At 36.9% G+C, this 16,017-nt stretch overlaps 1 protein-coding gene across 8 annotated transcripts in view; it reads right to left on the bottom strand.

Moving 5' to 3' along the window:
• Window positions 1-16,017, bottom strand: part of SYNE2 (spectrin repeat containing nuclear envelope protein 2) — a 324,338-nt gene that overhangs the window by 155,396 nt on the left and 152,925 nt on the right. For all 8 annotated transcript variants that reach the window (XM_067028349.1, XM_067028348.1, XM_067028354.1 and 5 more), the window contains exons 37-45: window positions 15,612-15,783; window positions 14,961-15,073; window positions 13,070-13,272; window positions 12,504-12,623; window positions 12,114-12,405; window positions 10,865-11,016; window positions 9,630-9,939; window positions 8,301-8,465; window positions 5,308-5,649 (exon numbers count right to left, since the gene is read on the bottom strand). In XM_067028349.1, coding sequence (XP_066884450.1) covers window positions 5,308-5,649; window positions 8,301-8,465; window positions 9,630-9,939; window positions 10,865-11,016; window positions 12,114-12,405; window positions 12,504-12,623; window positions 13,070-13,272; window positions 14,961-15,073; window positions 15,612-15,783 — 1,869 coding nt within the window. The remainder of the gene's footprint in view (window positions 1-5,307; window positions 5,650-8,300; window positions 8,466-9,629; window positions 9,940-10,864; window positions 11,017-12,113; window positions 12,406-12,503; window positions 12,624-13,069; window positions 13,273-14,960; window positions 15,074-15,611; window positions 15,784-16,017) is intronic.

Genomic DNA, 16,017 nt, shown 5'->3' on the forward strand with positions numbered 1-16,017 from the left:
GGAGATAAGTAGACAGAGGCTGATTTACATGTTAATTTCTTAACTTGAATTACTCCACAATGCAAGTAGTATAGATTTGGACTCTAAACCTGTTTGAGATATAGGGTGGTTCTGATTTCTCATGGGAGACCTTCTTTTCCCACCCGCAGCCAGAATAAGTAGGTCCTAGTCCTTTCTCTGGGTTAGAGATTTTCTTTTTGGCCTTTTTCCCTTTCTCTTCAAGGGCCCTGTCAATTCTGGAGTATCCACTCCAATGCACGGACTCTCATGAGTCCTTATGAACTCTAAGTCCCGGGACATCTGATTCTGTCCCTTCTCCACTTCTCCTGGAATTTCTCTTAAAAAAAAAAAAAATCTACGATCAGTATAAACTTAAGACAAAGTATAACTTAATAAGCATACATATTGAAACTCTGAGCATAAATGGAATTTTCAAAGTTAATAATAAATTTAAAGTAGAAAATGACGATTCTATCAAAAGCCTGGTTCTGTTACATTGCTAACTATATTTACTTTTTTAAAAACTGTTGCTTTTTTTCAACCATGTGTCTTTTCTTTGAGTTTGGCCTGTTTGGAAAAGAACAGGAGGTGAGAAAGAATATTATCAATTCTTCTAAAGGGTAGGACTGTGATACTGTCATTTTTTGTCCCTTAATTCACAAAGTAAACATTTTACTTTAACATTTAAAACACTGAGCTTTAAGTAACTGAGCACTATCTCTGGCTTGTGCAAACCTAGCAGCACAGTGAAGAGGTAAAGACCATGACAGCTTCACTATCCTTTTTCCCATTCATGGGCAATGGCCCCGTGGCTATAATAATTCTGTGACAGTGAGAAGCTACATCTATCACTTATAACCTGCCAACATTGGGACAGTGTCATACATACTCTAGAGGATGCATTTCTTTCTTCTCTAAAGCATTCCAACATGAAGTAGTAAAAAACAATTCTAAGCATAAGCAAACATCCATCACTTTTAGAGACAAAACCGAATGGCAGCTCAGGTTAATCTCGGTTAATCTCAGAGGCTGCCTCTTTCTCTTAGCGTATTGTCTAAAATGTTAACGGGACCTGTAATGCACTTGAGACTCAGCCAGCCCTGCCTAACTCCCAGGCCTCACCTCTGTCCTTCTCCCCTCCTCCTCCCCCTATGCAGTGGCCTTATTCCAGTTTCTGACTCCTCATGCTTTCTCCTCCCACAAGAGGAAATTCTACTTTCTCTGCCAAGAGTGCTCCTGACACCCAGCTCTGAGCTCTGTTATCTCCAATCCACGCTGCTGGTCTCAGGTCAAGTGCTGTTTCTTTAGAGAAGCTCTCTGAACTTCAGAGAACTACAGTTCAAGCCAGCCTCCTTTATTATAGATTATCATGGAAATGTGTTCCTTCCTTTAGCTGCTATAATTAGCCTCTCATCAGTTAATTAGTTGATTAATGTATGTCTCCTCCTCTAGACCAGAAGCTCTATGAGAATAGAGACCACGTCTATTTTCACTCGCCAATGAACCCTAACTGCCCGGTCAAGAAATTTTTACTGAATGGATGTATAGATGAATTCACATTCGAAAAAAAAAAATAAATAAGAGAATTTCATTTAGTCTTCGATTGCCAAGATTAACAATTTATGGTTTATAAAGTAGAACTGGAAAGAAATTGAGGACCCATCAATCTAGCAGCTGTGGACCAGAGATCTGTTAGGAATGACAGGAACAGGGCTTGGGTTGGGCTTAATGAGAGTAGAGGAGGTTTGAAACACGCACAAGAACTGGAGTCAAATAGCATAATGGCATATTAAACCTCAATGAACAACCCACGTAACACATTCAATAAAACTGTGAGGTAGACCACCAAGCATCAGGCTGGGTAGAGGCGCCTGGCTCTAGTCCCAGCTCTGCTAGAATGAGAACTTGGCTGATTAACATCTTCTAACATTAATTCCCTAACCTGAAACACAGGGTTAGGATAGAAATTTTCTAAGGTTTCTCAGCCTAAGATTTCAAGACTTTGGAGCGCATTCTCAAATGCATACTGCTTGTAGATGTTAATACCATGTATACCATGTAAGTCACTTGTCCTGTAAAGAAATAAATCTTGGATTGAGAAAAATACCTCTAGAGTAACAAACAAGATTTGCATCCTGGCCAGAAGAGCAAAGTAATACACTTGGAAGACAGAGTTGACACATGGCCCAACAACATGTTCCATTACAAAATTTTTTTTACTGACTTACTAGGATAACCAACACCAGAAATAAACATCATTTACTCCAGGCCTGAAAACTCTTTCCTCCTTTGCATTCTAGTACTGACTCCCCTGAGTTTCTGGTTGCTCACCCACAGCTGGATGCCTTACATGTTTTGTATCTGTGATCATCCACCTTCCAGGATTTCTCTATGGGTGCCTTCTTAAATATTGAAATTATAAATGCTCAGAAAATGTTAAAAAGAACAAAAAATGATTCAGACATACTAAATTATACCTAATGACAAGGAAATTAAAGAGGTAATTATAGACAAACTTTTTTTTTTTTAAGAGCAATTATGTCATGTAGCAATGACATTTGGGAAGGAGTGGGCAAAAAAGATCATTCAATACAGGTTAAGCCATAATGTTGTTTTATGAATTTTTAGAAAAATAATAAATGAAGAATGTATCAGTTTCCCTGTGTTTCCTTCTTATCATTTCCTTTTATGGACACCTGGAATCTTAAGAGATTAGTCAGTCCTCATTTTTTATCATATCCTAATTTGTTACTTCACTTAACCTATATAGGAAGGGGGAAATGGAAGGCAGTTTTGCCTTTTCATATTTAAAAAATTTTAGAAATTCACCTCTGTAAAATTATCCAGTATGACCTTGGATCATAAGCACCCACACCCTTCAGACTTCATTTTCTAACTTCTTTTGTCTCTAAGTCTGCATTAATATTCTTGATATTAAAGAAAAATTCAGCCAAAGGTCTGGATCTAAAATATCTCCTAAATTTCACCTCAAATGAAATTCTTGGCAATGGATTCAAACATATACATGCTAAAATGGCAATTTTTGAAAAGTGCAATCACACTTTCAGCAACTCTAAGACCAAATGCAATTTATTAAAGAAATAATAAAATTAAATAAAACTTCCTAAACTTTTTTTCTGGAGATGATTTTACATAATCTGATAAAAGCCCTTCTAGGCTCCAAAAAGGCACATGAAATGAGCATTAATTAGATATTTAATTAGTATTAGATTTTAAACTGTGACAATTGTATTCTCACTTCTAGCTGAATGACTAGCACAAAAGAGGTCTCAATAAATGTTTTTAATGAATTAAATGGTTGTTTTCACTGCCACAATAGTTTTTGATTAATCAGATTTATAATTCTGTAAATTGTGCTTTTACATGCTCTATGTATTCATTACATAGAGACTCTTGCTTAAGTAATTTACACCTGCGTCTTATAATTGTCACTTTGTATTACACTTGTTTATGCTTATTTTGATCTCTTATACCAGTTGTAGTTCAACTTTCAAACTGCTCTTGTATAGAGAACAAACTTGTAGTTACCAGTGGGGAGAAGTTAGGGGGAAGGAATAGGGGATTAACAAACTATTAGGTATAAAATAAGCTACAAGGATATATTGTACAACATGGGGAATATAGCCAATATTTTATAATATCTATAAATGGAGTATAACCTTTAAAAATTGTGAATCGCTATATTGTACATCTGCAATTTATATAATATGGTACAGCAACTATACTTCAATTTAAAAACACTTTAAAAATTTTAATAAAATGAAAATTTAAAAAAATTTTTTTAAACTGCTCTTGGTCTAACGTTACACAGAATAAAGTAAATGCAGTCAGTACTTAGCGTAGAGAAAATAAGAAGCACAGATTCAAGAAAAAAGATTCATGTTACAAAAGAGGGGAAAAAATGGTAACATGTTGCTAGAAATTAAAACTAGTTTCTTCTAGGCCAGACCTGCAAAAATTATTTGAAGACTTAAGTCCCTCCATCTGCTCTAAAACAAATCATTCTAATGAAGTATCATAAATTATCAATAACTCATCATTCAAGATTAAGTGAAATCTTAATAAAAAATCTTATTGCGTTATGATCTTTAAATAGTTTTCAATATACTCTACTGAATTTGGAGGGTTCACAGCCAAAATTGGTCTGAGAAGCTAATCTTAAAGTTATTAAGCAAATCCCTTTAGCAATGTCATGAATTAGGATAGAAAGCACTCAGGTATTTTTCCTTTTTTACTTATTTACTCTTCTTTAAATACCATTAAGAAAGTTTCTTTGACATGTACAGCTTCAAGAGTTTCACCACAGAGCCCTAATCCTTTAAGATATATTTCCTTAGCTCTATCTAACACTGTTTGTGGGATTTAGAATTCTTTTCCTATGGCCAGAGAGAAGCTCCACTGGCATTTAACCTTGTTTAACACATTTCTGGAAAACCCTATCTGGTTCCTCCAATGCGCCATGATTTCTGCTCTAGGAAGACAACAGAAGTGCAGGCTCTCTTCATTCCTGTGTATCGTGTATTCCATAAAAAGCCGACGAGGACCCACACCTGAATGGTCTAACCTTTGCTGCTGTCCCACTGGACCCTGGATTGTGAGAGGCTGACTAACAGGTAGGCTCTTTCAAATGTAGCTTACTGGATGGCTCTTGAGCCTTTTCCATTTCAATCTCTAACCTATGAGAAAGCACTTTACGAGCTACAGAAAAATGTACCCATTTGGATGTTTAGAATGAAAACAAAACAACATTCTTTCTTCTCCACAGGGACAATCAGGAGCCTGAATGTTGATATTCTCACACCAAATCATCTGACAACATTTAAAAATACATTTGCAGTACAGGGTTAACATAAGAAGAAAGGCCCCTATCCTTTCAAATGGTCTCTGATTTCATTATGAAATCAACCGGGAAAAAAAAAGACCCTAAAAAATAGGGCTGTTGGATTTTTTGCCTAAGAAATGTGGGTAGAGCACATTTTCTTTTGCCTTTTCCAATTTGCCTTTGAGCCCCTGATCCAGGAAACTGTATCTGATTACATATCAGAGAGAATAATAAACCTAAATTGGTGAGTGACATTTCTAACAGATGAACAGTAATATTTCACTGCTGAAATCCTGGACAGTTTTCTAAGGGCTCTTTTGACAAGTGGGCATCATAAATAGCCAGCAGATTGAGGGTTTAATTATGAAATCAGAAGGCTTGATTCACGACCCTCTTTTCAGAGTCCAACAACACCTCTTCATTCGCAGACACGATGTCTTAGAGATGCAATCACAAGCACTTACCTTATTTATTTCCCAGGCTTCCTCCAACTTTTCCACTGCAGCTGAGTCCTCAGTGGACTCCTGTACATCAGAAGTGACCTGCTCCTCTCTGCCTGGCAGAGGAAACTTTTCTTTCTTTTCTGTTGAGCATTTTGATTTGAGAATGCTGTTGAGACAATTTTCCATCTCCTGCTTAGCAGATTCAAGTCTGTTTTCCAAATCTTTTTGTTTACACTTAAGTGATTTTATATCATCTTTAATAATCTTCTGTCCCACTGAAGATGTATTTTGTTTGATGGATTTTGCTAAAGCTAAAATCTTCTCTAATGTGCCATCTTGTAAACGGAGACTATTCTCTAGTTCCTGTGAGTGGAGAAAAGATTGTCACAAAAGTATCACTGTTCAATTGTCACAAGGGTTAATTGACTTTTGTAAATCATAGCATGTTCTGCTTCACTAGTGGAAAGTATAAAAAACTTATCAACCCATATCACAAAGAAGGAACTTTGGGCAAAATTTAAACCAATGTAGCAGCCCAGATCAAATTCTCTAACAGATTTTATAAGATGCTAGAAATGTATAAAAGTAACAAAGAAAATTTTCACAACCAGTTCCAGGAACATAGGAAATGGTCAACACATATTTGTTGAGTATATATTTTGTTCAAGGTACTACATAATATACAAGTAATACTAAAATCAAACATAATCAAAACACTAAATAATAAGTGCCTACTTTGTGCAAGGCCCTAAAAAGAATAAAAGAATCATTTAGAGTGTGCCTGCATGAAACTAGTGCTAATATTTAAAATTCAGAGCAAAGTTTAAATCAATCTATCAAATGCAGTATCTTAAATATATTAGAAACTCAATCAATATTTACTAAATGCATGAATGGATGAGGCTAATTTGAGACCTCTACATGCAAAAGGAATTTGATAAACTATAGCAGCTACTGATGTTACTACTGAAATAGAATAAGCCTTAAAGTTACTAGGTGAACTATATAATATTTATTAGTCACTGTTCTAATGGACTATACAATAAATATTCATTCATTCATCTAACAAACAGCAAGTATTATGATAGGTTTTGAAATTACATAGATGAGTAAAACACAGTCCCTTCACAATCCTATAGTCTAGTGAGAAAGACAAAGAAATAAACAGATAATTGTAACAGAATATGGAAAAATGTATGCTAACAAACATGTACAGGTCATTGAAACATTTTAGCTGGAAGAAGGGAGTTCCAGACTGCATTTTGGATAGACCCAAGGGGGCCATGGGATAGCTGCACCGGAGAGGGTGATACTGCAGGCAGGGAGCCCATTCAGACGTTTAATGCAGGGATCTGTGAGATGAGGGTCTGCTCTAATGCAGCAGTAATGGGTGTAACAGTGGAGGGACAAATTGTTGAGATAATCCAGAGATGAAAGAGACAGCACTTGATGTCTGTCTAGATTGGGGAGTCTGGGAAAGGATATCCAGGTTTCTGACCCGGCAGCCTAGAGAGATGGTATAGATACCCACAGAGTCAGAGAAGAAGAAGCAGGCTCATTGGTAGGGAGCTGGGGTATGGAGAAAGGGAAGGAGATGATGAGTTATTTTCTGGACATGCTGAACCACAAATAACTATGAGACACCCAAGGAGAGATGTCTAGTGGGGTCAGAAGACCCAAGTTGTAGACCTACTCTCATTTAACCTGGGTGACCTTGTAAGTTCCTCACCTCTCTGGAACTCAGCTCATCATGTATAAAATGAGGAGTCTTGGGACTTCCCCGGTGGTGCAGTGGTTAAGATTTCACGCTCCCAATGCAGGGGGCTGGAGTTCGATCCCTGGTCAGGGAACTAGATCCCACATGCATGCCACAACTAAGAGTTTGCATGCCACAACCAAGGAGCCTGCGAGCCATGACTAAGGAGCCCACCTGCTGCAACTGAGACCCAGTGCAACCAAATAAATAAATAAATATTTTTTAAAGATGTGTTTTAAAAAAATATGAGGAGTCTGAACTTGACGGCTTCTGAGATTCCTTCTAGCTATAGCAGAAGGCTATATTTTAATTTTTCAACAGGAGCCTGAGCTCCTCAGAGTGAGGCTCGTGTCTTGCACTTTTCTCAGTATCCAAGGCACCCAAACAGTGCCTTGGACATGATGAGCCCTCAACATTTGTCAAATTATCACTGTTAAAAGGGAGGTAGCCTTGTCACAATGTCAAGCTGTTCTGCTTGCTTGGTTCCCAGGTTCCTAAAAAGAAGAGATAAGAAATTCCCAAGCTCATGCCAGCAGTGCTGCCCTGAGACTCACCCCATGCAATCTCCAGTCAAATAACTGTGAAAGAAGCAGCTAAGAAAATGCTTTACTCTGTTTTCTTCTAGAGGACACCAATTGGGTCTGTTTATGTTGGCCGTGCAAACAGTGAGCATCCAAGGAATGTGTTTTGAGAATGTGGGTAAAGAGCTGCAATCCATACTGTATAAGGAGAGGGGTTGTTGAAGTGAGGCTGAGAATTTTAAAAGCCCTACATCTGCAGAGACCTCTAAGGTAGTCCATGAGTATGAAAATTAATAAGGTGAAAATTATACAACTCCCATCCACCCATGATGAAGAATGCAAAATTGAATCATTTCCCCCTAGGTCTTATTGCATTCCTCGTATCCTTTGAATACCCAGTATCTCCTGGGATCACTGTGCTGTCTCTAAAACAAAGATCTCCATGAGCTATAGACTGCTCATGGGTGGAATAGTCTCTGAGGGTCCAGAGCACAGAGTACTGTTCAACTCAAATTATAAATGGATTTGCTCACTAAAGAAGAACATTTCCACTTTTTATGACTGGTCAGGACTTTATCCAATAGTCATCTGAATAGCATTTTCAGCATTTGAATTTTTTCTTTTTTTATTTCTTTTCTTTCACCATTTGAATTTTTGATCAAACACCCTGATTTGTCAAGTTGTAATTAATACTGATTTCTTTAAAATGTCTATCATGTCTGGACATTGTTTAATACCTGCAGTTTCTGCATTTTTTCCTCAACTGCTAATTGATCCACAGGCTTATCAGAAAAACCGACAAATTCCTTGGAGATACAGTCCAATGCAGTATTTAGGTCTGTGATGCAAACCTGGTATGAGGCGTGTTCTTGAACATGACCTTCCAATTTTTGCACAGAATCCTAAAAATAAAACATTGACAACGCATGCATTAGGTCCCTGAATTATCCCACTCAGAAAATAATTAAATGGTTCATAAACATTTGTTTTATGAGGTTTCATCTTGAAAAAGGAATATGGCCATAAATCATCCAGAGTTCTTAAGTAAAGTTTTTAGCGTTGAGATATTTGTTTCCCCCATGTTTCTTTGCCTTCATTTCACTCCCAAAAACAATGTCAAAAGGTTTACAAAATGAAATGACTACAAATTATATCCTCAAATCACAAACACTCATAACAAAGCAGTTCCCTTAATTATCCTTCTTACTACAAGCAAGTAGCCACTCTTGGAAATGAGACTATGTGAAATCAACCTAACCTCAGATTCCTTTCCTAAGACTCAAACTACAAAATTGTGTGTTAGGAAAAAGTAATCCTAACTCAAGAGCAAAACCACCTTCAGGTTCTCTCCCTGGAATAAGAAAATAAGGTGACCTCACCTGATCAGAAAAGAACAGCAATTATTAAACTAAATAACTTACAGCCAAGTGGGTATAAGCAAGATTATACGCACACAACTCCTGCTATCTGTATAAGCAAGATTTCTTATCCAGGTAATCCTTATATTGAATCTGGCTTTCAGTATGCAAAGAATTATAAACAATTCTCTTAAGAGAATAATATGCCTCATGACAAGATGACATTTTACCTCTTAATTCTTTTATTGCAGATCATGTGGAAAGACTCAAGGGAGGAACCTGATAAGGCTTATACAGAATAATGGATATAACTATTATAATAGATGATAGATGGATGGATATGTGAATGGATGGACGGATAAATGCAAGCATGGATGAATGGACGGATAGATGGATGCTGCATGGACAACTTTGACACTGTTACCTACATAAAGATGCCTAAACATATCTTAATCCTTCCAACCCCTTATGCGGGGAACTTTGATGAGAAGAAACAACACTGTTATCAAATAATCCACACTGGATTTCTCTAGCAAAACTGACCAAATTGATTGCTCCATCTTGAGTAGTTAGTATTTGTATCTAAAACTGATAAATTTTTAAAACTTTTGATTTACCAAAAGAACAAAACAATGGTCCTATATACAAATATTACATAATTATGCATAATTAAGACAGTCATTAAAAATATTAGTTTGACTATTTCACCTGTAGTTGTTGAAGAAGACTTTCATGTAGATGCTTTATTTCCAGCCATGGCTCTTCACTAAAGTTGGGATTTTTAGTGCACTCTAAGAGGTAATTTCCTTGAGATTTTAACTCCTCAAGTAAGGATGTCAAATCTTGTGCTTTCTGGAGGAATTTCTTATAAATTTTTAATTGAGCTTTCTTCTCCTGCAAACCATGTTGCAGAGCAAAGCCCACTTCTTGTTTCTTTTTTAGTTCTGTGAGCATTAATCTCAGATCCTCTTTACTTTGCAAATACTTCTCGCCTTCTAGTAGAAGCTTTTCTTGATGGCTAAATTTAACAAAGTATTTTACAAATGAAATGATACATCAAAATCTTATAATACAACATGCATTATTATAAAAAGCATTAAAATAACACTACTGTACATTATTCCCAGGGACTTCTTTGGCATTATAACATTCTAAATAGCACTAAGTTTAGCTCAGAAATCAAGATTAAAATTAGTTGCAGTATTACTTTAAAAAAGTATTGTCTTTTTGTCACATAATTTGATCTGAGAACAAATATTTAATAATTTAGATTTCAAACTATTCCAGTTTTTATTGTTTAAATATAATTATAATATTCCATGTTTTTCTTTTTCATATAAGTAAAATAAATAAGCATTCAGTATATTGGCCAACTAACTAGTTTATGTTTCCTACAGCTTAAATTTGTTTTGATCTGTTTTTCTTAGAAAAATATAAAATTTACATTTCCACCAAACATTAAATGTATCATTTAAGACATAATATGAATTAAGAATTTTCACCAGAATTATGCCCATTACATTCAGACAACGTTTATCAATGTTTACACATTTAAGAATCTCTTAGCATATATATTTAAAAGCATGAATTATCCTGCAGTAATACCAGGAAGATACTGAGGTTGTCTGGGGAAAGGGGGTTTAGGTACAGAAGGGGAGTGTTGAAGGTGGAATGAGGTTGACAATGTTAATTTGTTACCAAGAGCCCCATGGGTTGATGCACCAGCCAAAGTAAACACTGCCACCCAGTTATGACAGCATGTTTCATATCTGATGCAGAGGACTATTCTTCTTCGCTTCTGCCTCAACATTGTGATTACCCCTGATATTACTTTCTCTCCAACAGATATATTATATCCACATCCAGAAGGCAGACAAAACATACTTGTTATGGCTTCATTGTGCATTGAAAAACCATGAAAGTGGTGAAGCCATGCCCTTTACCTTAGATATGTGTTGGCTAAGTGGAGTGTGTTGTCCCACTGGTTCTTGATATCAGTAAGGGTCTTTGGAACCATCTGACCCTTGCTGCTCTCAGCCTGACTCACGACGGTCTGTATTTTAGCGTCCCCTTCAGGCTTTAGTAAAATGATTTCCTAAATCAAATAAAAAAGACCTTAAAATCTCATTCATACCATTCAGGGATATTTCATATGATATGTTTTTATTTATAAACATTATTCAGAGATTCTAACTGCAGAGTAGATTTCAAAATTACCCTTTCATTTTTATATATTCCCCAAATACAAAGACATCCTTCACTTCGTATAGAACTGGTTCTCAGTAAGCATTTGTCACAATGATCTGATTGCATTCCTACTCTTCTCTTGATTCTCAATTGCCCTCAAAGAAATTATATGCCAAAAAATCCCTGGCAAATCCTCCTTCCAATCTGTGCCATTATTTATAAATAAAGAGTTAGGGTAACAACCTGAACAAGACACTTCTATACACCCAAGATTGGGTTTATGGCTTCCCATAGGAAAATGCAGAGTGCCTCAAGCCAACTACTGTTTCTCCACCACAACAAACTATTGTTTCTCCACCAATTCTCATTCCCTGCAATTTTATTTTCCTCTTTTGCTCCAAACAATCAAGTTCCTCCCTTCTTGGAAACACTACTCCAGATTCACCTTCCATGGAAAACCTTTCAGATATAATCCCAAATGATCCTGATTACTTCAGGATGCCAAATTAACGCTTACGGCTTGACCACATCATCCTCTGCACCTGGTATCTCATAAATTAAGAACCACACAACCCACTCAGTATCTAATATCCTTTAGGAATCACACACATCCACTCTGAAGACGAGTTCCTCTCCAGCCCTTACCTTGACATTGCCGATGCCTCTGATGTACTGACATACATTCTTTTAACATCCTAGCAAATTTCCACCTGCTGCAGCTCTAATTTATAGTTTTTATTTCATTTCTCCTGCACTCAGTGAAGATGGACAATAACTGGACATTGCTCCCACAAAGAGAGGATATACTTTCTCCCTTCTATATGCATTAAAATAATTTTAGATCCATCATAGCCCTTCTCTTTTGCAACCTCAGTCATCTGAATTCCTTCAACCAAACTGCAGTGATCCTATTTTCCATTAAAAAACAAATCTTTGCAGATTTCCTCTAAATCTTTTCAAAATTAGAGTTCACTCTGACCTCCGAAATAGTTTCCACAGTTATACCTTTATTTTTTGGATTCTTTCCTCAAGTGGCATTTTGCCTTCAGATGAATTCAAAACCATCAGGGACTCTTTAATCTCTGTTATCCAACAAATTACATCATGTGCAAGATCATTAAAGCTCTGGTCCTTGGCAGGAGGTAACTTATCCTCTTCATCAATTTCACATAATTGTCCCAATAATGTCTGGTATCTACTGATCAAATGTGTTGATTCCGTTACTATTTCCTCTTCCTCAGTAATCCCATATTCCTTCACAGAGTTGTTCAATTGGGCCATAGATTCAAATTGTTCCCTGTAAATTCCAAATATCACTGAAAGTTTATAGGAGCCACGACACCACTTGAGAAACCATACTCCCCAGAAATACGTTTCATGCAAGATCAGCTATACCTCTTTCTAGCTAGAGCTTGGCAAAATAGCTCAGTTTTCTCTCTTGTTCCTTCCATTTCTTTCCATTTCTCTTCTTGATTAGTCAACCACTTACTCAGGTTTCTGTGGTCATTCTGGAGTCTAAAACAATATCACATACATTGGAATATAAAATCAGAAAAAAGTGTTTATCTGAAGAGAAGGTTGGCACAAATCTTGTGAGCCAACCAGGTTTTTTACTACATTTATTTGGTTTCTTTAGAGAAAATTTAATTTGTAACATTAAAATCTGAATAATAATAACATGTATTATAGTGGAATTCTAATGAGCCATACATATACATCATAAAGAACAGGAAACAAACAAACAAACAGAAAATATTTTTGGACTCCCCCCTGAACCTTGGCCATAATTTGAGGAACTCTCCAAACTTCTATATTCCTAGAGCCAAACTTGGGTTTGAAACTACATATTTTATTTTTGAAATTAGTGTGTACACGTATCCCACTGCTAGCTGTACTGAGGCAGAGTACGTATGAAGATATGATTAGTAAACATGCTATTAGACATCACCTTTATTTCCTACCTCAGTAGCTGCTGTAAGCACTCATCAAGCTCCTTTGCTCGTGCCTGGCATATGGACTCCATTTTTTCTAATTCAATTTCCTGACTTACGATCCAACTGTTAAGCTTCTTAACAGGTGCTTTGGGCAGATGCTTTTTCACATGATTCAGTACAGTTCCCACCTGCTGTATTTCACTGCCTCTTCCTTCAAGAGTCAAGAAATCCTTAAGAAAGACAAAAAGTCAATTATATCCTATGGGCAAGTCTCAGTATGGTCCTTGCCAGCCCAGTGACACATTCCCAAGATGGTACATAGACATGCCATCTTCATAACATCCTATATAAAAGAAGATGCTTGGGCTTCCCTGGTGGTGCAGTGGTTGAGACTCCGCCTGCCGATGCAGAGGACACGGGTTCGTTCCCCGGTCCGGGAAGATCCCACGTGCCGTGGCGCGGCTGGGCCCATGAGTCATGGCCGCTGAGCCTGCACGTCCGGAGCCTGTGCTCCGCAACGGGAGAGGCCACAGCAGTGAGAGGCCCGCGTATCACAAAAATAAATAAATAAATAAAATAAAAGAAGATGCTATGGAGAGGTGGCTAAGTGCAATAGCAAATGATTAAAAGACAATTTATATTGGTTCTAGAATGTGTGTGTACATTTGCATTTTCATCTGACTTTCTGGGAATCACATCAAGCAAAATGATGCCACCATGTGGGTCAGTGGGAGTTAGACCGGGAAAGCCACATTTTCCTATCCTGGCTCTGCTCAGCTTCTCCTAAATACTTGCTCCTTTCTGGCAATCAATAGGTAAGTCTAAACAGCCTATTCTCTATTTAACTTTGTCCAAATCAGAATTTTATTTCAATGTTTGTGTTTCGAGGTTTGAGCATCAATTGTTGAGACCCATGCAATGGGCAAAGTTTAAAAAAATAAGTTGGAACTATAATTTAAAAGCAGAGAATAAAGGTGATTTTGTCAATAAAGAATAGTATCAACAAAGCAAGGAATTAAACCGGGAACATTTAATGCCACTGATATCTGAGAGCATAACTTATCACCAAAGCCTAAAGTACTTGATAATCTACCATAAAGTGATCAAGAATTAAAGGTGCCATATGCATTTGAAATGCCCACATTATTGCCTCTTATTTCAGGCTATCTTCCCCTCCACTCGCATCAGCAGTGTATTAAAGTTCAACTACAATTTTTATAGTTTTTTTTTTTTTTTTTTTTGCGTTATGCGGGCCTCTCACTGTTGTGGCCTCTCCCGTTGCGGAGCACAGGCTCCAGACGCGCAGGCTCAGCAGCCATGGCTCACAGGCCCAGCCGTTCCGCGGTACGTGGGATCTTCCCGGACCGGGGCACGAACCCGTGTCCCTTGCATCGGCAGGCGGACTCTCAACCACTGCGCCACCAGGGAAGCCCCAAACTACAATTTTTAAAAGAAATATGGCTGGGAAAAAAACTTTTTAAAAAGTCAATCAATCTCTTATAGAAAGTAAAGGGTTTTCAAAGTCCAAATTAGGTAAAGCCTTTTTTTAAAATCAAATATGATTTTAACACAACTGAATTCACCAGCAAACATTAAGTTAAACAGCATCTTAGAATAGTTGTGAAAACAGAACCTTTGTAAGTCACTTACACCCTTACCCAGTAAACACAGAGTGTTAAAAAATACTGGGTTGGCCAAAAAGTTCGTTCGGGTTTTCCATAGATGTTATGGAAGATCCCAAACGAACTTTTTGGCCAACCCGGTATTTGGGGAAAGGCCAGGTTTTTTGGAAACATTATCTCTATGTAGGGAAATGACTAAGTCAAAATAATTATTGTCCTATCTACTTATATATAGTTCTATCTCCAGCATTTTAATTTTGATAAATTTTGATTGAAATTTAAATGCATCTTCTTACAGAAAGTTTTTGTAGTTTTTGTTCCACACTCTTTTTTGTTTCTGATGGTTCAAAACACTCCTTAAGGTTCGTTTTAACGTTGCCAAACCAGTCATTAAAGTTCTTGCACTGATCTGCAGGAAAAAACAAAAGAAGCTACATTCATTCAAGGAAGACGTCACAAACCTTGTTAAAGTAAAATATTTTGAAACTTGCTTCCCATGCCATGGGTACGAGTCACTGTAAAGTGATAATAAACTAAAATCTAATTTTGAGGGTTAATGGAGCTGACATGATAACTGTGGCATATTTTCTACACCAAATCTCCTTCCCAAGCATACAGGACACCCAGAGACACCTGCAGGGGCAGCCTGCTCACAGGCATGTCCCCAGACTGACCACAGGGAGCAGGTCAAACACGAGGACACTTGTGACTCTCCTCCATGAGAAAAAGATCTGGTACTTGAACAAACGAGATGTTATTCACGATAGGCATAGATCAGTGAGTGTTTACTCCTAAAAGATTTATCTGAATATTATTTCCTTAAATAGAGTGTGTGCAACCATCTCTAAGTGAAGCTAGATTAATTAGATTAATTAGCCTTTGTGCTCACAGTACTTATTCATACCTCAAGATTCCCAGAGGCACAGTAAGAGAAACATTGCACTCACCATTCAGTAACTTAGAGAAGTGATCTTGCAAAACACTTTTTTTGGTATTAAATAAATCACTGACACTTTCATATTGCTTTTTTAATTCAGAGAGTTCAGGAGTCAGACAACCTATTTGATTCTCAAGTAATATCATACTGTGTTTCTGCTGTAGAATTTGCTGTTGAATCTCCTAAAAATATAAACAAACAAACAACACTGAAGTCTTAAAAATGGGCTCAATCTACACAAACATATCAGGTATCCATTGTTTCTATAAAAACCTAGATGATTTTTTATTGGGTAGATCTGCTTTCTCTTAGCTAGTAAATGTATAATGCAATACAATTTAATATTAAATAATGACTGCCCACAAGCAATTCAAAGGTGAAACAGTTAAATATACACAAATTGTTTTTCTGAGTTT

The sequence above is a fragment of the Kogia breviceps genome, chromosome 3 (genome assembly GCF_026419965.1).
Source record: "Kogia breviceps isolate mKogBre1 chromosome 3, mKogBre1 haplotype 1, whole genome shotgun sequence".
Lineage (NCBI taxonomy): Eukaryota > Metazoa > Chordata > Mammalia > Artiodactyla > Physeteridae > Kogia > Kogia breviceps.